The 24,247-nt window shown below is 39.8% G+C and overlaps 1 protein-coding gene across 1 annotated transcript in view; it reads right to left on the bottom strand.

Moving 5' to 3' along the window:
• Positions 1-3,201: 3,201 nt before the first annotated feature.
• The window catches only part of PTDSS1 (phosphatidylserine synthase 1), a 49,243-nt gene continuing 28,197 nt past the window's right edge, over positions 3,202-24,247 (bottom strand). Inside the window, exons 7-13 of the mRNA XM_089517680.1 lie at positions 23,662-23,803; positions 23,099-23,211; positions 21,524-21,589; positions 13,425-13,524; positions 10,899-10,967; positions 9,257-9,326; positions 3,202-6,436 (exon numbers count right to left, since the gene is read on the bottom strand). Of these exons, the coding sequence (XP_089373806.1) occupies positions 6,327-6,436; positions 9,257-9,326; positions 10,899-10,967; positions 13,425-13,524; positions 21,524-21,589; positions 23,099-23,211; positions 23,662-23,803 (670 nt within the window). The 3' untranslated portion in view covers positions 3,202-6,326. The remainder of the gene's footprint in view (positions 6,437-9,256; positions 9,327-10,898; positions 10,968-13,424; positions 13,525-21,523; positions 21,590-23,098; positions 23,212-23,661; positions 23,804-24,247) is intronic.

Raw genomic sequence — 24,247 nt, 5'->3', positions numbered from 1 at the left:
TTCCAGGCTTCAAGAGTTTAGCTTACTAAATAGACATGTTTGCATTTCAGATGTTACAAAACTGTGTCGTTTTTCCTGGAACAGACAAACACAACTCCTCTTCTGGAAACAATTTTGAAACAATACATCCTGAAGTTCACTGTTTTCTAAATTAGATATAGGCCAAAGGTGGGCAAAATACACCTCTTCAGATCTTGGTGGACTCCCACTCCCAGCATGCTTCACCACTGGCTATGTTGGATAGGGCTCCTGGGAACTGCAGTCCAACATCATCTGGGGAGATGCATTTTGTCCACTCCTGATCTAGTCCGAGGGGAAAGTGCTGGGTAAAAAAATCCTATTTGAACCATCTACTAGAAACATAATAAAAAGCAATGCTGTTTTGTTGACAAGACTCTCCTTTCACAGGACTGGCTTGTTACTTTTGGAATCCCTTTGGAATTTATGAGTTTTACACTAAAAACAACAAGTCACAGATGTCAGTCTAAGCCCTAACCCTTTCATGTTATTCTCCCCCAAAGCATTTTTAACAAAAATCTCCATGAATCAATAGTTTCACACAGGCCACATTTTGGGCAGAGGGAGTGTTTACCTTTGCTAATAACAAAATGTGGTTTGGTTTATCCTTAGCTAATTTGTCATGATTGTGAAAAGTTCAACTATTTGTTCTGAATAAAACTATCTTTCTGCTGGAAATTTAGTCTTTTTTTTTAGCTGTCCCTCACCCACATTTGCTGTTTTTTAAAAAATGTTACATATTCACCACTGAACTGAAAAATAAAATAAAATTACAGTTTACAGCATGTGCCAGCTCATGTTTTTTTGTCCGTGCCAAGCAAATGTACACCTGAAGTTATCCCTTGCCAGGGTGCTTGGATCCCCCACCGCTTTTTTAAAAGTTGTAAAAATCAATTCCATATGTACAATGAAGGCTGGCACTTGGATCATAGCCAATTTAAAAAAAAGGTAAGTATGTATTTTCATTCCTTCCCTTGCATTTTTCTCAAAGTGAGAAGCTACCAGCACATCAATCAGATACTTGAATCCAGGCTGGATTGGAGTGCCCCCTTGTGTGAAAGAGCAAGTAAAACTCCAAAACCTCTGAAATAATTTGAATAGCTGAATAATCTTAATACTGAACAGCTATCAACTCAGTATTTATTCCAATTGTTTGCAAGTTCTTCTCCTTATCATAATAAAGTCTGTTATAATTAGCCTTTAATATTTGATCCCTTTTGCCTTTCATCCCAGAAAAGCATATCCAAGGAGGTCTGGAAATTTTGGCTTTTAAACTTCCAGGGAGCTGTGCCATCTTTAAACTCTTTGCACAGACCACGGTGCTCAATGGTGGTGTAACATTCTGACTATGAGATTGATGGAACAACCAGTAAGTCCCTGAGGCTACATCTGCACTGCAGAAAATAATCCAGTTTGACACCGCTTTGTCATGGCTCAGTGCTACGGAATTCTGGGAACTGTCATTTGTTGTGGCACCAGAGCTCCCTGCTGGAGAATCATGGAATGAGTTGGACTCAAGGGTCATCCAGTCCAACTCCCTGCCATTCAGGAACTCACAAAACACCCCCGAAAGATGGTCATCCAGCTTCTGTTTAAAACCTTCCATATATATGATTTGTATGTACGATTCATATCACCACTTAATCTTTTCTTTTCCAGGCTAAACATACCCAGCTCCCTAAGCCTCATAAGGGATGGTTTCCACACCTTTCACCATTTTGGTCACCCTCCTCTGGACATGCTCCAGCTTCACAACATCCTTTTTGAATTGCGGTGCCCAGAACTGGACACAGGATTCTAGGTGAGGCTTGACCAAAGCAGAATAGAGTGGCACAGTTACTTTCCTTGATCTCTAGACACTATACTTCTGTTGATGCAGCTAAATGGAGAAGGCTAAATGTCTCACAAAACCAGTTCTCAAAGTGAGAAGCTACCAGCACATTGAGCCAGGGCAGTTAAAGTGGTGTCAACCTTGATTATTTCTGCAGTGTGGATGCAGCCTGAGTACGTTCTTCACTCTGCTGTATCATGAGATGGCTTCAAGTCCTTACATCTACAATTTGGAAGAAGAGTATCACTAAATATCACAGTCAAAGTTGTAAGAATTACAGTGCATCTCAACAACTAAGATTCAACCCAGATTATTTTCACCATCTGAATAACCCTGGGAATTCTTTACTGCTCAGGTGTTCCAACCTGTGGTTCTTATGTGTTACGTCACATGGGCAAAAGCACATAGAATTCACATTTCCCAGTTCTATTGTGACATCTAAAATATCTTCGCACATTTGTCTTCAGAAGGGAGAATCACACATCCAAAGAGAAAGCAGGATGAGCACCAAATACCAGTACTTCCTTGCACTGCTGCTGAAATTTGTTGAGGCATACGTGGCTGTTGTGGAGCTGGTTATGCAGGTAAGCCTCTTTGTGCATAGGCATCTTAAGTGGACACATTTTTTATTGTACATATCCATTCGGGGTGGTGAGGGCAAAGATGTGTGACCTCAGGAGTACCACCATATTGTCCCTTTATTGCATCCTTTTGCATGACTAATAAGAAAAAAGATTTCAGAGGAGAGCTGATACAGTAGAGGCAATGCTCAGATGGAGAAGGAAAAGAATCAAAAGAGGAAAGAGTCTGAGAAAGGGAAGAAAAGTAGAAGAAAAAACAGAGAAGACTGCTGCAAACATTTTACAGCCTGACTTGAAAAAGTCATTCCTGTTTGGGGCTTCAGGTCACTTGTCCAACCAGGATTTCTGAGTTTATTTAGCAAGCAGTAAACCTTCAATAGGAAACCAGAATGCTTTTGGTGGGCGGTGGGGAATCTTACTCCAATACATTAGAGACCTGTCTATTCATCCCAAGAGGACGGAATGCAAGAGAGGTTTCAGGAATGTTTCATAATCTGAGCTCATTTAGAGATGAAAGTTAATAGCAACATAATATTCAAGTGTTACAAAAGATGAAGTGTTCCTGAGAAGTCATTTCATCAGCTAGAAATAAAGTGAGGGATTTTTATAGTGGCCAAAATGGAGTTGGTAGAAGAGAATCCAACTGTGCAATTGATTCAACTTTACCTCTGCAGGAACAATGCCTATTCACACAGCATTGCCCGTTACGTGCTGATGTCTTTGTATTTTGTCTTTAATATCAAAGCATGAACAAAAGAAACACCAAATTAATCCCAGGCATTCATGACTTTATTTTTCACAGGCAAATAACCAAAAGCACAGCTGAAACCAAATTCCATATACGCATTAGACACTGTGTTTTATACATAACAGTGTATACCCAGGTATACCCAGGTTTAATACTGGTAGCTGGCAATAGGTATGTTTTGGGTGGCTAGATTTTTTCCATCCCTGTTTTGTATCCTTCTTGACCTTAATTCTTAATTTAAAAATGTAGTCAACTATAATCAATCCTTTTGCATCTGAGCCCTTTCCCTCCAGTGTTACCACCTGTTCACCACTGTTCATGCTATGGAATAGCAGGTTAATGCCTCCCCCCCCCCATCAAAGACTGATATGGCAGTCTCCGGAGGAACCAGGTCAATCACTTCTTCAATAAACATGCTGTAAATGATTAATGTAAGAAAGCAACCAGCAAAACTTGGAGTGTACACAAGTAAAAAAATAGGGAAAAGTGAAATAAAGGGTCATGAAAAAGGCAAAAAAGAATGCAAGTTTAAAAACATAAATGAGAGCAAATGTGTACCCCTAAAAATTATGAGTACCAGGGTGACAGTATCACAGCTCGCACACAGATCTCACTAGTTGGGGGACAAAACTCTCAAGTCTGACTCCACTGCATACCTAGACTTGATAAATCCCGGTTTTCTTGTTTTGTCTGGCTTGGACTGGACCTCACATCCATGGAAAATATAGAGCAAATATATCACCCTGCAATTGGAATATGAAACCAGACAGTATATACTGCCTTGAGAGATGAAAACCTGACAGTTCTGCAGAAAATGCCCAAAGTTCATACAATAGTTAATGATTTTGTATAATTTATGTTTGAAATGGTGGCCAGATACATTTCCTTTGTTTCTATATAGTTTAGTTAAGGAATGCTCATCTTCTGAGCTCATTCTCACACGGTCATACTTTATCATCCTTTATTAAAAATAATGAAATTCACACAGGTCTGGATCTCAAGTGCACATAAAAAGAATCGTGTGCACACCAGTTCTGATTTTATAAAAGATCAGCATGTACACACTCTGTTTTTGATATAGGCAAAATCAACCCAATGTACAAAAAGCGGTGCATACATGTGCTCATTTCAGTTGACAAAAATTGCCTTTAGATATGAAACTGCACTGTAGACTGCATCTTTAACCAGGCAAACAGGTACTTTATCAGAATCTTTAATAGAATAGGGCAGGCTCCTTCAAAGAAATTGTTATTAATTATACTAAATAATTAATAAACACTAAAACAAATTATATGGAAACTTTCTCAAGAACCTTAAAATCTTCTGGCTTTGGTCTTGAAACAAAAACAGGTTTTTTTTAAAGCAAATGATAAAGAATTCTAAGACTGAACGAACTGAAAAGTGAAAAATATATTCAAGAATTATGCAACTTGCCAAGAACACACAGACATTATCAGTTCACAACTTTCAGAATATGAATGAAAAACCAGTATTTGTTGGGAAAAAATATGCTCCAAACACATAGATTTCCTCCACCTTGTATCATTTAGCACATTTGGATATAGCAGCTTTGGGTGCAGGAGGTTATACACTTGTGACGTAAAAGCAAAACAGAGTTTTCATGGATTAGCTGCTGCATTGTGATTGCATTCAAAAAGTTGATCCTCTGCAGCACATAAAACAACATGGATTATGGGGGTCTTTTTTCTATTTACAGCCCCTTCACTTATATGCTGAAGTTTTTACAATATTTCAGATCTTGCGGTGCATATTATGTTCTATCACAGCAAACACCCCTTCCCAGTTGAAGCACGATGGTAAGGATGTGGATTCTAACTTAACCTGTCAGCTCTGCCAAATTTTCAGGAGTAACAGCCCAACAACCTAGTTGGCACACACAAAAATCAACCAACTAAAGACAGAAAACAAAATCTAGGTAAAAATGTCTGATAGCTCAACCTTGGAATTTAGTTATAACAGTTTTCTTTCCTGGAAATGACTCTGTTTTGTAATCAAAAAGCTTATTTCATAATATCTTTTTAACAAACGCACCACCTAAACATAAAACTATTGACGCTTTCTGCAAAACTGACCCCAGGAGGGGAAAAAAGTGGATTGAGCCTATAAGAAGTGGCCAAAACAAAGTGAACTAGCATAGCTCTGTCTTGGACAGGCCATGATATCAGGCTGGCAAACCTGTAAGAATCAATTCTACATTAAAAGCAGGATATTTACTTGCAAGTGGGATTCAGATGTATCAAGAAAAACCTGTTTGAATATTATGGTATATCTGCAGTGATGATAAATGTATAGGACCCATACTCCAACTGACAGAAAAGGAACAAAAAGAAGGAACATGTGTTTGAGGCTGGGTCTATGGCTCTTCCAATACATTCCGGCACTACCCTGGCCGTGGAACAGAACTGCATTAATATCTGAGATAGGTACAAATGTTAGAAATATACATACATATAGAGGTAGAGGTGTGTGTGTGTGTGTGTGTGTGTGTGTGTGTGTGACAGAATTAGGAATACAAATTCTAACCCTTGGCACCCTGCTGACTGAAATCTGGGAGTGTTGCTTTCCTAACAAGCAGGAAAGTTTTGTTAGTTCAAGAAGAAAGGCAGAGTATCTTTCAATCCTCCAACAAAATCTGTTAACCAACATGAACAAACAAAAAGGCAAAACAAAAAAATGTATAACAATACAAAATCAACTGATTGCTGACTGACTTTTGGTTATTCTTCTCAACTAGAGCCCTTCAAGAAGACTTTCAAACTACTTGAACAAAGATTAGCACGCGAACCCCTCAGAAGGGAGTAACTGTTTTGCCATTAGATAGGACTATTGGTCTGAGTGTGAAGTGCAGAAGAGGTTAGCTTGAAGCCAGCGATTGGCAAGTGACAGCAGCTAATGATTTGCAATGCACAGATGAGCTCCATCTTAACAAGCTCCAAGGCCTCTGGTTGCTGAAGATATGGTCTCCCTCCATCTCCTCCTCTTCTCTACTTGACCTTCAAGCAAGGAATGCAGAACCAGACCCAGTTTCATTTCTTTGCTCTCAGGCACACTTCCTGAACAAATCTAGAAACTGACTGTCTGTCTCATCATTTTTTCTCTCTTTCTTTCTCTCTCTCTCCCTCTCTCTCTATTTTCTGCCAATCCCATTGGTTACTTTTGTTTTTGAATGACGATTCCTCCTCCTAGATGAATGGTTCTCATTGTTGCTGGTGTGTTTGGGTGGACTCTCTTCCATTCCTAACAAACAATTCATAGACACATATGTGAGTCATTTATTTAAAAAACTTATTTTTCACAAAAGTAATTCCTGAATTTATTAATCTGAATCAATCTAATTTAGTTGAAACCAGCACACCATCTAGTTGTTTAACTACCAACTGTCCTCCCCTCCCAAATTATTACACTGTTTAATAACACTGTAATAATAACTATTTGTCTCAGACCTATCCTCACTCCTTATAATAGTAAAGTAATAGATAATGTGGGGCTTAAAATAATAGATATTAGATGCTTAAAATGGAGCAGGGCTCTGGAGTCTGGGGCAGCAGGTGGGGTGTGGGGAAGGTAGACATTCATGGATTTGCAAGGCAGTCTAGAGTTTATTAAGGGAAAATCCAAGCTTGATCTGCTTACTTGCCCCTCAGATCTTGAGAAAATTAGCCATATATAGAAAATTTGAAGGTCATAGAAGATGAGGGATGAAGTAAAGAGCAATGCACATGTGAATGAAGAGAACACAGCCAGTGTTGCAGGGGAGGGGGGAGGCTGAGCAAAAAGCAGGCAGAAGAGACTTTTGACTTAGGCCCAAAACACACTGCAAAAAGAATCCAGTTTGACACTGCTTTATCTACCCTGGGTCAATGCTAGGGAATTCTGGGAACTGTAATTTTGTGAGACATTTAGCCTTCTCTGTCAGGGAGCTCTATTGCTACAATAAAGTACAATTCCCAGGATTCCCTAGCACTGAGCCAGAGCAGTTAAATCAGTCTCAAACTATATCATTTCTGCAGTGTGTTTTGGACCTGTCAGTCCTAGAAACTGGAGCCAGCTTTCCCATTCTTCTAAGTTGAGCAGTGGAATCTTAGGTATTTTTAAAAAGCTTGCACATACTGTGAAGTTGGGAACCACATTGGCATAATTTGCCCACCCAAGCAGGGATTAACATATGGAACACTGTGCAGTAAAGGCACTGCCAGCCCAAGATTGCACCTATTTGCTAATGCTTCACAGTTTTATCCTGTCTACTTCAGGCAAGTGTCAAATCTGGATGGGCTACAGCCAGCTGAGATTTGTTGTCAATGCCCAGCACCTTCTGCCTATGAATCCTTCCACAAGATTATGCCTGCACATGAAGCAGCAAGGCTACACACATCAACAAGGCTCATGAGAGACAGTTGCTCCTTGGGCTCAGAAAGCCTTCAAGTTAAACCCTATAGTTCAAATTTAGAAGGTTAATTAAGATCACATACAATGGGCAAGCAAGGATACAGAGAGCTAACATAAAGAGAGGTGGAAAGGAAGAGTAGACAATTTTAAACAGAAATGTCAAAGTCACTTGTGAGATGCAAGTGTCACTCATGATGCTCAGAAGAGGACCATTTTCTATTGGGAAAAAAATTCTGATTTTTAACTTCAAGGAACTGATGTCAGGGATTGGTAGGAGTCTGGATCCTCTAATCTAATTGGTCTTTTGAAGCAGTTCTTCGGTTCTCAGTTAACATCATAACATAATATTCAACAGAGGGAGTTATCAGTGCATTAGAGAAGATTTGTAATTTAGACCCCACGTCATTATACAGTATGACAATCTCATGTTTATCACACAGAAACAAAACCACATTCTAGAAATGTTACTCAATAGAGAATGGAGGAATGGCAATAATGCTTTTCTGTCCTCATGATGGCTTACAACATACAAACCAGGCTTAAAGGGTCTTGTTTGGCTGGTAGAAAGCAGATGCCCTTACATTTCTGGAGCATGGCCTATGCTGATGCTTACTCTTGTCTGTGGCTGTGAAGTCCCCATGACCACTGCACAACACCTGCGCCTGTTGGTCTCCTGGCTGAAAAAGCTACTTAACCCAAAGCCAGGGAAAATGCTGCAAAGAACCAAGTGCTCTTGAAGGAATTTGAGCCCTTACTGACCACATCACACTGTCTGACAAAACTGGAAGGAGTGCTAGTTAGCTCCATTCATAAATACCTTCTTTGGTTAATTAAGCTTGCAGATAAGCCCAGGAATTTAAAAGCAGGCTTATTTCAGCAGACAGACAGGAAGTTTATGTAGAGAAAATATGCTCCCAATAAGAGGGAATATCTTCCATGGATGGAACAGTGCTCGGCACTGAGGCTTTTTCACAGTCTCAGAAAATGCCTGGCCAGAACAATTTTTCTCAGTAGTATAAATGTGGCAAAACTGTCTCCTAAGACCCTATTACGGTACACTATGGGAAAGGGGCAAGTAGGATGAAGCAATATCTGTGTGCAAGTCCTAGTAGCCTAAATGTTTTAGAAGGTATACCTATGGAACACTTTCCCCCTAACCCCATGGGGTCACAATATACTATCCTTCCAGTAGCCTCTGCCATGTTAGATGGTAGGGCTGCTGATGGAAGGACTAACCAGGAATCTGAGAATGCCTCCTAGGATTTGTTTCAATACCCCCAGAGGTCTCAAAACAGAAAGTTTTGTTGTGTACTGTTATGTAGGACAGAAGTGAACAAAGGTAACATGAGAATTCAGCCTAGATAGCTCAACAACCTGGGGATGGGACTTACAAAACTGAGAAAAAATGATTTTTGCATTAAACCACCCATCACCTTGCAATCAGCATGGATAAGTCACCATGTTGGCTCAGGTTCTAGGAGTTGTAGTCCCAAAAGTATCTTTTCAAAGCTCTGGGCTGGGAAAAAGGAAAATAACTTGTGCACAACAAAAACACACATTGTTCTATGACTATTTGGCTGGGGGGCATAGTTGATGAAAGACAGAAGGGTTTTACTGTGACTGACAAAAAAAGGGTGGGGAGACAGAATACATCATATAAGGCACCATTACCTCTAGTAAACTTAGAGTTAAGCCAAGAAGCATCTGCGATATATGAGCTGTCCTCACTTTCTGACAAAGTCTGTGGAGGCAAAGAGATTCATCACTGGAGAGTGCCATCTTTGTGATATATGCTCCATGTTTCCAGTTTCTTTCAAAGCTTTCAGTTTTAAAACTATAGTGACAACTGACAAAATTCAACACACAATGAAGGCTTCTCCACACATTTGGATTATGGAGGTCTAATAGGTGAGAAGAAAGAAACCCTAATAACAAGGCTAAATCATTTCCCACATGCTTTGTTATGCAATGCAAACCTTTCACTATCATCTTGAATTCCCATTTGTCCGTCCACCCAAGTTCAGGGACATGAATTATTACTTTCCAGCTCTATTTTGCAAAACTAGGGTAACTATGACTATGTAATTCAAAAATACTTAAGCCTCAAGCTTAGATGGAATTATCACACACCAAATGATTTTCCCATGTCTTCATGGCATTCAGGAAAATCTCTACAGGCATGTAATAGAATCATTTCCAAATTCTGGGTGGCAGGGCATGCACACTCTACAGGGCATCACACACTGACAGACTACAAAAATTATCATGTTAAATGAACATGGAAAGGAGGGTAATATTTTAAGGAGCTGGAAGTGTGTTTCAAAGCCACAAAAAACACAGAGACCCAACCAATCCAATTGTTCTACAATTAAGAACACAAAGGCTGTTATTTGAGTAAGCCAAAAACTTCCTCTAGGACAGAGCTACTGTATCTTTAATTGCTGTGTAGAAGAGGTAACTTCAGTGGGTGTAGCTAGTTATGCAAGCTATTGTTGTTGTGTGCCTTCAAGTTAAATTCAACGTATGGTGACTCTAAGCCAAACCTATCAAGGAGTTTTCTTGCCAAAATTTGTTGAGAGGGGTTTGCCTTTACCTTCCTCTGAGGCTTAGAGTATGATTTGCCCAAGGTCTCCCAGTGCATTTCCATGGCTGACCAGGGATTCCGAGTTGTAGCCCAACACTCAAACCACTACACCATGCTGGTACGTATGCAAGCTATACTTGTTGATTTATACAACTATAAAAAGGGTTGCTTGACTTGAGTTCATTTTATGAGACCTGTTAGCCAGTGGCTATGTTGATATGGGAGATTCTAGGGACTCTAACCCAAGAAAGAAACTTCACTAAATTCTGAATTATCTTAGGGAGCATTAAATCTCACTGAGGATCCTGACCCCTTACTCCTCATTGAAATCTCCATGTTTTACATTCTGGAGCCTGAAATACAGTGGGCCCTACACATTCACAGGGGTTAGAGGGGCAGGACCATTGTGAAAGTAGAAAAATGCAAATAAAAACCCACTTTATTTACCCGAGTGAAATACTCTCTAGAATTTTCTCATTTCTTCAGTGCAACTTTATGGTCAACATCTGTCAAAAGCTGACTACAGAATTTCACTGGAGGACCTGAAGTCTTTTCTCTGTTGCAACTTCTGGTGGATATTGACCATAGAGTTGCGCTACAGGAACTAGAGATTCCTAGAGAGAACATATGAATCAAATCCATGAACAATCAAAGCCACAAAAGTCAAAGCTGCAAATGTGGCAGGACAATTTATGTACAAATTGCTTTACTATTTACCCTAGACATTACCTTTTCTCGTTGTCCATAGTGTTCTGCATACCAAACCATTCCATATAAACACAGGAAAGTAGTAACAGCCTAAACATTAGAAACAGAAAAAGGGGTATATTAAAATCCACAGCTGTTTTTATTTACTTGATTTATACATAATTTGTCAGCAATACACTGTACATTTTTCAGAAATACACTGGCTTACTATACACTGTATAGGCAATGGAAGAGAACAATGACAAGAAAAATAGGACAGATGTAGGGCCTATCTCCACTCTAAATATGTAATATAACACTTTTCTATGTTTTTAATTGTACTGTTTTTAATCTTGTAAGCCGCTTTGAGTCCCAGTTTTGGGGCAAGGACAGGAAATAAATAAAAATAAAATAAAATATGCATGTTTTATACCATTTTCACTGACTTGGCTACACTAAAAAGCATAACAACTCAGTCTGGTGAGTTGACTGAGAATTCTCTTTCAAACCACAAACTCTCTTCCCAGATTAACTATGCAGTATATAAATAAGCATGTAGATATAAGACTGTTCAGGAAAAAGCTTTCTCACTTATCAGTCCTTGTTCAAACACACTTTGCTTATGACACTGAATCTGTTACAGTGCAATTCAAAACATGTCTACTTGGCAAATTGATTTTTTAAAATCTCTGCACTAAGCAACAAATTCTGCAGTTAGATTTTACATTGGCAGTAACAAATGCTTTGAGTTGACTCAGGAGACCTTCTTAGATGCTGCAATCCACATGAACAGTTGTACAGATGGATGACGAGTGGGGGGAAAGCCAGCTGGATTTTCCACCTCTGAGACTTTGAACTGTCCCTCCCTACTTCTGGACAAGCTGAGCATCTATGCTCTGATACCTATGGGGGAGTACATGGGAAGGCTTCCATGAAATGGGGAACCACTCAAAATACTACTTCTTTGCAAAAGCCTGATACAGGGTTGGAAGATGCATGACATCTGCAGTGGGGCAATAAAGCAAGATCCCACCTTCCAGTGGAGAAGGTACACTATGAGCCCCATATCCATGGGACATAGTGCTGAAATGTGAAACCATAGCAAAACCTATTAAAATGAATGACCTCTGGAGAAAGTTGACTGTAGAGTCACACTGGAAAACCTAGAGATTCCTAGAAAGAACACCTCTCTAGGCATTTTTAGGTCCTCCAGAATGACTCTATGGCCAATGCCCACTCAAAACATATCATAGAACAGTGCTGGAGAATGAGGGATATGCTAAGAGAACATATTTTTCAGATATGGGTAAGTGAAACTGCAGATACCAGTCCCATAGATGTGAGGATCATACCATATTATTTTAAAACTTCTGCTAACCATAAATGAACAAGTCTCAGTCTTTGCTTGCCTCCCAATGGATTTCACAATGCTCAGTGCTCTCCTGCCAACAAACATCACACCTTGTGCAACCACAAATGGTACAATCTGCATTTGAACAACAACTGGGGAAATATTTTATAACACATCAAGGAATGTTCTATACATTTATGTAGTTTTAACCTGTATTTTAATTATTGCTACTTGTTATTAACAGCTTTGTCTAAGCCACTGTGTAAAAGATTTTAAACTGCAGGATATACAGCTCTTAAAATAAAATATGTCAGCAGCAGAACTATTACCTTTTTTAAAAAAAAGTTAATCATATAACGTTTAGTATATTAGAATATTAATCAATCTATTGCTTAATTATGTGTTTGAGCAATAGATCTTGCAATGTGTCTTTGGATAATACAGCGCAGCCGCGTCATACGCGGGCGTGCTTTACGCGGCTTGAGCATACGCGCTCAAGCCGCGGGGCGCGCGCAGGGCGGCGTGTCCCATTCAATTGAATGGGCGTGCGCGCCCGTTGTGCCACCATGCACGAGACCCATTGTTTCCAATGGGGCTTGAGCATAGGCGGAAATCGCCTTACGCGGAGGGATCCGGAACGGATCCCCGCGTAAGGCAAGGACCCACTGTATAGGCACAATAGAAAGCAGCCAGCTAGGGACGTTGTCTGACTACAATATTTCAACCATCCAATGGTTAGTCAGTGGAAGATAGGAGCTGTGGTCCAACACATGTGGAGGATGCCAAATTAGGGAAATCTGACAGCAGGTACCAGAAATTTAAAAAGATGCATTCTTTATAACATAAAAGAAAAAGAAAACCATGTCTTTTAATATAATACTTGCCTTCTACAGTTTCAGTCAAATTCTTATAATAATGATGCGAAAATCTACTATGCCATTTTAGTTAGTTTATTACTAGCATGAATTTAGGCAAAAGCTAGTTACTACAATGCTAGTTAACTATCTTGGCCAATGGAGGTGAGAAAGACAAGGCAGCTAGGGAAGAATTTAACAGTGCAAACATATACAAGCTTGAGTAATTTGCAGCTGCTTACATTACTGGTTTACATTTAAGGGAGACTGCAACTGCCCGGAAGTATTATGTTATCATTATTTGATATAGCATTCGAAGGCAACACCTTCAAGATCAGTAAAATAAGAGAAAAATCCACTTACCACACAAAGGAGCCATAACACAACATATAATATTTGGGTTTTGGAGAAGAGGTCCTGCCCAAACTTGATGCATACAATAGCTTCAAGGAAACCAATAACTCTGAAGGAATAACAAAAGGAATGTGGTTTTTACTGAACACAGAGCATACTTAATTCTGTTTTTCTTTAAGATTTGGTGAAGTAACTTGTAGATCAAGTAACTTTTATAGACATTTTTAGCATTGTGCAAACATACAGTAATGCATGTTTAGACATGGGACCCTACAGTTACACAACTGATTGTATAAAGTATGTCCAAAGTCTTGACCTCACCCGCTGCGCACAGGGCCATTAGCTCCCCATCCACTGAGTCAAAAAAGAGAGGGCCACATGTACCCTTGCAGAATAACCAGCTACTCTAAGGATCACACTTACACACCCTTTGAGGAAACGCAATTGCTTATGCAATTATTTTTAAGTTAGCATAGTGCTTCAACAAGATTCCAGCCATTATATTTCTCATGTTAGGGATGGAAAAGCAAATCTTGGTGGCCATTTTAAAAGGAGTTCACTTTCAGATACCACATCTATATCTTGGATACTTTGCCCTGGCCCACCCTCCACTTTTAACCAAGATTTTATCCCTGTCCACATAACTTTTTTATAACTCTGATCTCTTTTCCCTAACAGGATAGTTTATGGATGATCCCCAATGGATTGAACTGGATGGCCCTTGAAGTCTCTTCCAACTCTAGGATTCCATGAACATCTTGGTAAAAATTGCTTTGTAATGCAAATATGAAATCTGTACTGATCAAAATATTCATTTCTATTATTAATGTACAATATTCATAAAGAAATGGCAACATAAAAAAGCATATTGAAAATGTTTGGAAATGCTCTGAGAAGAACGGACTAGTTGTATATTACCATGACAGCCTCTGGCTGAGAAGGCAGTGAAATCCTACTCACTCATGTATAAAGATACATGTTAATTCTAGTAATAAAAAGGGCAGTAATAGGACCAAATATTATACTTGTGCACACTGTCATTACTCCAAATTCTGATGGGTAATGCTACTAGAATTGTAGCCAAAATGAGGTCACAAGAGAAAAGTATTAGCATGCTTTGCAGCAAACCCAAGGTTCGCAAAAATACAAAAGTTTAAAACAACAACTAGAGGGGCAATGCTTCCCATACAAAATAGGGGAATGAGAACTGAGCATTCTCAGTAGCCATGAAATGGAGAGTGAGAATTGGAAACAAAATGATAAGTGGTGTTTGTTATAGATGAGTAGTAGAACCAACCCCTGGTTATATAAGTCAAATAATAGAAGTACTGATTCTATTGCAAACATCTTAAGACACACACCATGGGGGTGGGGGTGGTTTCCAATTGTGGCTTTTGCTCAGTGTCTGTGCCTTTTGTCCTTTTTAGGCTTGAGCTATGGCTCCCAAGAAAGCCACAGATAAAAGCGGCGGTGACAAAAAGAAGAGGGCTCCCTTGTCCTTGGAGGACAAGAGGGAAATCATCGCCAAGCATGAGAGGGGCGTGCGCTTGGTGGACATTGCCAAGGAGTATGGAAGAAACCCTTCGACAATTGGCACTGTCCTCAAGCAGAAGGAGGCCATCAGAGGCGTTGTGGCTCCTGCGAAAGGCGTGACTACGATTGCCAAGCAGAGGACACCAAAGCACGAGGAGATGGAGCGCCTGCTGCTCCTCTGGATTAAAGAAAAGGAGCGAGCCGGGGACACTGTGACCACCTCGGTCATCTGTGAGAAGGCCACCACCATTTTTGAAGACCTGGCCAGCAAGGAGGCAGGCGAAGGAACTTCTTCCCAGGAGGAGCCAGCCACCCCGGAATTCAAAGCCTCACGTGGCTGGTTTGAAAGGTTCAAAAGGAGGACCGGGATCCACTCTGTTGTCCGTCACGGCGAGGCGTCCAGCGCAGACCACCAGGCTGCCGAAGCATTTGTCATCAAGTTCAAGACCATGATGGAGGAGGAAGGCTACGTCCCGCAGCAAGTGTTCAATTGCGACGAGACGGGCCTCTTCTGGAAGAAGATGCCTCGCCGCACCTACATCACCCAGGAGGAGAGGAGATTGCCAGGCCACAAGCCTATGAAGGACCGCTTCACACTTGCGTTGTGTGCGAATGCCAGCGGGGACTGTAAGATCAAGCCCCTGTTGGTCTACCACTCAGAAAATCCAAGGGCCTTCAAGGCACACAACATTCAAAAGGACAGGTTGCCAGTGATGTGGCGTTCCAATGGCCGCGCATGGGTCACACGCCTCCTTTTCGTGGAGTGGATCAACAGTGTCTTCGCCCCGACTGTGAAGCGGTACCTGGAGGAAGAGGATTTGCCCTTGAAGTGCCTCCTCCTCTTGGACAATGCTCCTGCGCACCCGCCTGGCCTGGAAAAGGACATCCTTGCTGAGTTCTCCTTCATCAAGGTCCAGTTTCTGCCGCCCAACACGACCTCCCTCTTGCAACCCATGGACCAGCAGGTCATTGCCAACTTCAAAAAGATCTACACCAAGCACCTCTTCAAGCGGTGTTTTGATGTAACGGAGAGCACACAGCTGACCCTGCGAGAGTTCTGGAAGCAGCATTTCGATATCGTCGTGTGCTTGAAGATGGTGGACTTGGCCTGGCAGGAGATCACCAGGCACAACCTGATTGCTGCGTGGAGGAAGCTGTGGCCTGATGCTTCTTCCTTGGAAGGGTCACAGACCGAGGGTGCTGAGCCAGGTGAAGAAGAGGTGACTGAGATTGTCTCCATCGCAAGGTCCCTGGGACTTGACGTGGACGACGAGGACGTGGAGGAACTCATTGAGGAGCACAGTGAGGACCTCACAACAGAGGACCTCAAGGCCTTGGCGGCCATGCAACACTCGGCCGTGGATGAGGACGTGCTCCATTTTGACAGGGGCCAGGAGGAGGAGGCGGCGGGGGCATTTTTGCCAACGGCAGAAATGAAAGACATTTTGCGGCAATTCCACAATGTGTCTTCTTATGTTGAGAAGCATCACCCTGAGAAGGTGTTCACCAGCCATGCCATTGCACATTATAATAATGTCTGCCTTAGCCATTTTAGGAACCTGCTTAAGGCCCGGCAAAAGCAGACATCCTTGGACCAGTTCTTCACAAAAGAGGGAGAACCGTCATCCAAGAAGGGCAAAGGTGCTGATGACCCTTAAAAAAACCACCAAATTAAAAAAAAAATTGTTGTTAAAATGGTTAACTTTGTTAAATTGGTTGAATTGGTTAAATTGGTTGAATTGGTTAAATTGGTTGAATTGGTTGTCTGGGTTTAAATTTGGGTGTTTTGGCTGCCCCCCCTCCTCCTCCTGCCTCACTCTGAGATGCCAGGACCAGCAAAGGTAAGAAAAAAACTTTTTTTCTTTATCCTTTAGAAACCTTTAGAATGGACCTGCAAGTCATTCTTAAGCTCTTTAGTGCCTCAGGCAACTTTGTATTACATTGTATTGTAGGGTACTTAGCTTAATAGGCCTCTATTGTAACTTTGTTTTGACTTGCAGGTTCAGTCTGAGGTCATAGAACGCATTAGTTATTTTCAATGGAAAAAGTGTTTCGGGTTACGAAATTTTCGGGTTACGAAAGGAATGGCGGAACGAATTAATTTCGTAACCCGAGGCACCAGTGTATAAGTCGAGGGCAGGTTTTGGAACCATAATTATGGATTTTGATATGATTCGTGGATAAGTTGAGGGTAAAATTTAGTGCCATGTAACAAAGGATGTAAAGGATGAAGCAAAGGAAAACAATGCCAAGAACTTACAAAATACCAGGGGACATCACTGTTTGTGCTCTTATTAAAAGCTGGATTGATGAGAGAATAGAGGGAAGTCAGTGCTTCTAGGACAGATTACTCTCTTGCTTTTCACCAGGGAATTGTTTCTTTTTATACAGTCGGGCCTTCTTATACACGGATTTTTTATACACGGATTCAAGCATACACGGTTTCAAAATGTTCCAAAAAAGTATAAATTTACCTTGATTTTCCATTTTTTATAAGGGACACAATTGTGCTATGTCATTATATTTAATGGGACTTGAGCATACACAGATTTTGTTATACACGGGGGATCTTGGAACCAAACCCCAGCGTATAACAAGGGTCCACTGTATAAATAAAAGTACAATACTATATTGACCCATGGATAAGTCGACTCAGGTTTTTGGTGTCACTTTTTTGACTAAAATTTCTAGACTTATACATGAGTATATACAGTAATCTATCCCTCTAATTTCTGAAGTCACTAAAAAAACACAGCAGCTGAAATTTTAAAAACTTTTAAATTTAATTTTTTTAAAATTTAAAACTTAAATTTAAAGCTGAGTTCTGGGAAGCCAACCCTCACAGAATCATAGTATGAATTTCAAAAACATCTCATTCTGGCTGGAATCCCGTTGGTTAGTCAAAATTAGAGCAGACTCTTTGCAACACATAGGTAAATCCAATTGTTTCAATGGCTCTATTCTATTCAAGACTAAAACAGGACTTAAATCTCTGTGTCTTTCTTTCATTCCAATAGAACTATGACTTACAAATAGCCCTGGTATTGGCTGCACATTTGTTTTAGTCTTTACTGTCAGTGACAAAAATTATGTTCACTACTGTTTGCTGTAGTCATTTTATTTAAATATATTCATATACTTTTTGTGTCCATTTTAAAAGTAGCTTCCCAGCTACTGAAAATAAAACCTCTGCATCAATACAGTCTAAATAAACCAAAATACAATTACAAAATAAGTAAAAAGACAAATGAAATCCAGGTAACCAGTTTATTGGTCCAGTTGGTGGACGGCAAAATGTCTGGTACAGCTGGCCCTACTTATCCACGGATTTTTTATCCACGGATTCAAGCATCCACAGCTTGAAAATATTCCAAAAAAGTATAAATTCTAAAAAGCAAACCTTGATTTAGCCATTTGATATAAGGGATGCCATTTGGCTATGTGCCATTACATTTAATGGGACTTGAGCATTCACTGATTTTGTTATCCACGGTGGATCCTGGAACCAAACCCCAGCAGATAACAAGGTCCCACAGTAGTATAATGGATTTGCAGGGTACAAAAAGTGGAATATTTTGATTAGCAGGTGAGATGGTGTCATCTGCCATCCTACTTCGGTCTCTGACCTCAAAAGCAATCCTCACAAAAGGTAGAGGGACTGCAGAAGGAAGTTTTGCAGCAACAATACAGTTGTATATCTCAAAAAACAGGACAGGACACAAAGGAGAAGGGAATAGCAGTGGGATATGAGATCAAGTCCAGCAGATCCTGACAGTTCTTTTCTCTCTCCAAGGCCAGGAAGGTAGCAGTTAAGATGGAGGGAGGGCCCTTCATCTGACTCTGGGGCTAGGTCTGGTACATCTTTGCTTGTCTCTCCTTCTCTCTTTTCAAGGCAAGGTTGGTAGTAGTCAAGATGGAGGGAGGGCCTTTCATCTACTGCTGGGCCTGGGCCTGGTGGAGCTGTGCCTGCCTCTCCTTATCTGCCTCCAATGCTAGTTCTCTTACATTCAAAATGTAATCCCATCCAGTAAAGCTTGAATCCCTATTCCTTGATTTACCTTTTGAAAATGACCATGTTAAGAGCTGTCATCCAAAAAAAATTAACTTTTCCAAGTTCTATTAATTAGAGGGAGAGAAGTATCATTGGGCTTTTTGACATCAAAATGTTTTGGGTTAGCCCTGAATTATCTATCCCCATTCCATCTAATTTTAATACCAATTATATTATTCAAACATCTATGAGACAGAAAAGCAGACCTACTGCTTTGATACAGTCTTTTTTGTTTTGAGCTTAGCTAGAACTGGAACAGGTGCTAGCTGTTGTAATGCCATTAAGACATTGTGAAGATGGATCTGACATGTACCAAGCAAATGTTCTTAACTGTGGCCAAGTCAACTGATTCAATTAGTCTCTTTAAAACTTTCCAAAGGAACAAAGCAGTTTAAAAGTCCCTCAGCACCTATTAGCTAAGCATGACCTTCTCCACAAGGGCAGACTGTGCTGATTTGAACAATGCTATTTTTGTAACTTCATGATCTGAATGTCTTCGTGTAAAGGGTGTTGGTGTTTTATTTGTTTCCTTACCACTGTTATATTTTGGAACAGCAGAGAGAGAAAGAGACAGACAAAGATAGACAGAGAAAACAATACAGGTCAGCAAAGTTTCTTTTTGAGCCACAGTATCCAGTATCTGGCAGTTGTAGTCCAAATGGGGAAAAGACATACAGTCAGAAAGAAAAAAAACCCTAAGTTTTCCAATTTCTGGAAAACAATAAGGTCAAGAGAATGACAGAAAGCAAGAAACAGCCTGGCAGTCACCCAGCTCAGCCCAAGCTGGATTCTTCACACACCAAAACCTCACCCTGTCTTATGAAAAAAAAATCTCACTCCAGAGTGCCAGGAATAAAACCAAGCAAGTTTCAGCATAGTAGCAGAGAATCAAAGGAAAGAGGCACCTTAACTTAACCATATATATCCACAGAATGGTGGTTCTCAAACCTTGATCTGCCCACTGTCTTGGATTCAGCTTTCAGAAATCCTGACCACTGTGACCAAGCTAGCTGAGGCTTCTTGGAATTGAAGTCAAAAATACTTGCAGAGCCAAAGTTTGAGAAGCCTGCTCTAGAAGGCAGCCAACCACTTATTCTAGAATAGTATTCAGTGGAGGATTAACAACTTTATGAATGTTCAGACGAAGAATTTTTAACAGAAATCTGGATTCTGTTCAAGAAATAAGGGGGGCAGTTCATACATCAGTGTAGTGATGTAAGAGCCAGAAGGAAAAGAATAGGGCTTTCCAGCAGTTACAAAAGAAAACAGAGCTGTAGAAGGAGGGGGAAATCAAACAGAAAGGAAGGAAGGAAGGAAGGAAGGAAGGAAGGAAGACACACAAACAGACAGACAGACAGACCAATTAACTGTTTGGAGGAACGTGACCATCCCAATTTTACCATGTTTCTCCAGCTACCACCTGCATTTTCTTCCTTTTGTTTATTGGGTTGTGAGATTGTGTTCTTAATTTGTACAAGGAAATCTGTACAAGTTTTAGCAATATGTGCACTTTTCTACACAGTCTCATTAATGTATGCACTTTTATATTTTCTTTTTTTCAGAAGCAAAGTTTGAACAGTACACATATATTTTATATGTAACATTTGGGGGGGGGGTCTTCCTGATGATGGGAAAGTGCAAGATTTGTGTCTTGCACTTGGATAAATTCATTGAAATTGAATAAATTAATTAAAATTAATACAAATTTATTTCCATCCCCAATTAAAAGTCATCAAAGATGTAACTGTTTCTACACCTTTCCTTCTAAGCTCCTCGATTGCAAGAACCCACAGACCAAAAAGATGTTGTTGGAAAGAAACTGAAGAAGAGACTCCCTTTTGTTGCTAGCAAACATAAGGTAAACTTGCTATTCCATTTTGTCTTGGGGAAGGTAAATGGTTAAAATTCTTGAAGTTATTCATATTGGATAGAAATGGTATGCAAAATGGGGGAGGAACAACATAGAAAGGAGCCAGCTTTGATGGAAGACAAGTTGCCAAAACACCTTGTTTCTTGTTGGGGAAATCCCCTTTTATAGAACTGACTGTCATGCATTGGTTTTTCAAACATCTGTACTGCTTTTTCTTGGTTTAACTGATTATTTTCAGTGTTATCTCATATAAAACCTCTGAAAATTGTGACAAAAATATTATTCAAGCATATGCTAGAACAAAGTCTTTAAATGAATGTATCTATATTACTGAAATGGTCACATATGGTACTCTTTGATGTACTGTTAAAAATACATCAAAATTTGTTATTCATCAGCAATGGTGTGAATATATATGATGAATGAACCTTCCGTTAATCCATTAAGTATGTTTAGCAGTGGCCAGTATATTTGTTTAGGCTTCCTATTTATTCTACCTTGAGTTACATAGAAGGTAGAAAGGAAATAATAAATGTAGTAACTTTTTGTAAAAAAAAAAAAAAAAAAAAGTCTTATTCCTAGGGAGCTCTGAATCAGGAGTCTGGAGAAGCAAAGGTTTTTTTTAGTCAAATTTCAAGCACATAAAAAACTTACCCAAATACCCAACATTGAGTTCCTACCCGTTTGCACTGCGTGTCTGTCAGGTACGCATAGTATTGTCTGGAACAACAACAACAACAACAACAAAAAGGAAAGGTAAAATCTTCAGTGGAGCAGATAATTACATATTTAAATTACAACTAACAAAACTACGGTTCTTTTGGTCTCTGTTCTATTTTATGTGAAAGAGGTGTGATTAATCAATTTAAACACTGTAAAGGCTTCTAACAAAATAAGACAGGCAATCACAAAACCAATAAAAGCAGGAAAAAAATACTGCCTGAAGGATTAGCAAACAGCTCTATTTGCAATATTTAACTGTCAAATTACTATAATATTATTAAACCAGCGACTGAAATTTGTTAAATTATATAGTAGACATGATTGACAGAGAATAAGGAAGTGGGAAGGAAATTCAGGTAACATATCGGTATAATAATCTTGGTTTGTGAAAATGCAGAAAATACAGTGTAAATACAGGCTTTATCTTAGATCAGGATAGAAAATGTGGTCTCCCTTTTTGAAACCTCAACTATCTCTATTTAAAAGAAGAAGATGATGATTTTTTTAACAGTTACGCAAACTTCACCATCTAGAGAGGAAGCAATTTTACTACTTTTTGGGTTGCTCAGATTAAGGCCCAGCAGAGGCCATTTTATAATCAGAAAATGAATTGAAAGTGACTTCCTGTTTACTTTCTGGCTCAGAAATGGTCTCCCCCTTGATCTAAACCTGGGGAGCCCCAAAATATGGCAAAAGTGTACCTGCACATGATGCAGAGAATATTTTGTTCCCAGCTTTAAATTATTCAGTTTCTTGTTATACCCAAACTAGGGGAAAGGGGGCAGGCTCTAAAGGAGGGGTGGGCAAATTCTGCACATCCAGGAGCCAGTGTTAGCCCCCTTCTGCTTCATGCAGGCCACAACTGTATCAATTAAAGCAGGCAGGAGCTCACTGTTTTAATGGGCCTTTTCTGTTCTAATGCCAGAATTTGGCAGAAAACCCTGAAAATCTATTAAGAATACACACTCTCTGCTTCCTTTAATGGTTTTTAGTACTTTACTGCCATATTTCAGTAATGCAGTTGAGGTGGGGCATATCCTAAGAAGGTGAAAAAAGCCTTTTGGTACCAAATGTGGGCTGCATGCTGCCCACCTCAAATTAAACTATCTTCCCTACCCCCCACCCCTCCCCTCAAAAGCCAAGATGAAACTCCCAGTTAAAATAAGGCCTCTCCCGGACCTAAAATGGTCCACTCCATTTTCACATGGAGAAAATGTCTACTGTGCAACAGAGAGCATTTCAGGCTATTTGAGGACAATTTTTTAAAAATTTTTGACTAAGGATGCAGCCCCCCCAAGGTCTCCTGTGAGGTCAAATAAGCCTCTGTAGCCTCATCCCTGGTTTACCATAATACCTGAACCAAGCCTATATCATCACAACCAAAAGGACTATACAGAGGCTTTTTTTGAATAACAGTCAAAGCCAGAAATGTATCAAGGAGCCTAAACACTTCTAGATAGAAGCAGATTTACAGTGAAGAAAATGAAACTATGAAACAAGAGTTACCTGACAGTGGGTGCTGTGATGATTCCAATGAAAAGAATCCTACCCCAGCTTAGGGGATGACTTGCATGGAAAACAAAGATATGTTTCAAGAAAAATGTATTCAGTTCAGTCAACTAAAAAAGAAGGAGAAAGAAGAAAACATTCAGCTATAAGACTTTTTAAAAACTTTTTAACTTAAATATAAATTCTGAAGTGTATTTTCCCCAAATTTTAAATACAATTAACTTTAGGTCTGTTGAATGCTGTTACAGTAGTTTGTACAGTATTTATTTCATTTCTGCTATTTTGATGCCAGTCCTTTAAATTATTTGTAAATTTTTATAATGTTGTTTTTCCTTTAAGATACTTTGGGAACCAAGTGAGGGATAGGGTACAAATCCCTATGAATGAATAAATCAACAAAACAAGCACCTACCCTAATTTATTATTTCTCCTCAATTACCTGTATATTAACATAACAGGTATAATGTTACCTGGTCAAATGTGATAAAGAGATCAGCAGAGATCTCTGGGCTTTATGTCACACAGTTGGTTTGGTGGCTTTCTGTTGTTGTTGTTTTTACCTGCCAGATAATCATGAAAAGATATACTCCAGCCACTCTTTGAAATGAAGATTTGGGATCAAACCAGCGAACATAGGTCCAGCTTGCTGGAGTGAACTGTAATACAGCTCTCTTGATTTTACCTGTGGTTGTATGAATGTCCCTGAAAACAGGCAAGGATAACAGAAAAACAAAACAAAAATGCAAGTCAGTATGCACTGTCACAGAACAAGTCATGATACAACACAAACCTACCATATAACAATTGGACATGTTGTGGCTGTGAACATGCTGCAGTGCAAGTTACATTCAGAAACAGTTTAGTAAGTATTCTGACAAAGCAAGCAACTGTTTTTGTATTTTAGATGTAATAAATCTAAATGGAGCAAATAAATTCTTTTGCATAAACTAGTTGTGGAGATAGACATATAGCTTGTTTTAGAAGATAATTGCAGTCCTGGAGGCACTATTGCTCTGTTTTTGTGAGAAACACTTTTTGTGCATATCATTTTTGTTTGTGCTATGGAAGACTGCATGGGACACCAGAACAGCATGTAGGGCTGGGGTATAATTCATACCCTGGATTGAAGGACCAAGACTCAGAACA

Source organism: Sceloporus occidentalis, unplaced genomic scaffold (assembly GCF_023333645.1).
Source record: "Sceloporus occidentalis isolate IW3139 unplaced genomic scaffold, rSceOcc1.0.p SCAF_3, whole genome shotgun sequence".
Taxonomy (NCBI): domain Eukaryota; kingdom Metazoa; phylum Chordata; class Lepidosauria; order Squamata; family Phrynosomatidae; genus Sceloporus; species Sceloporus occidentalis.
Note: the sequence above shows the minus strand (reverse complement) of the source record. Positions and strands in the feature narration are given on the sequence as shown.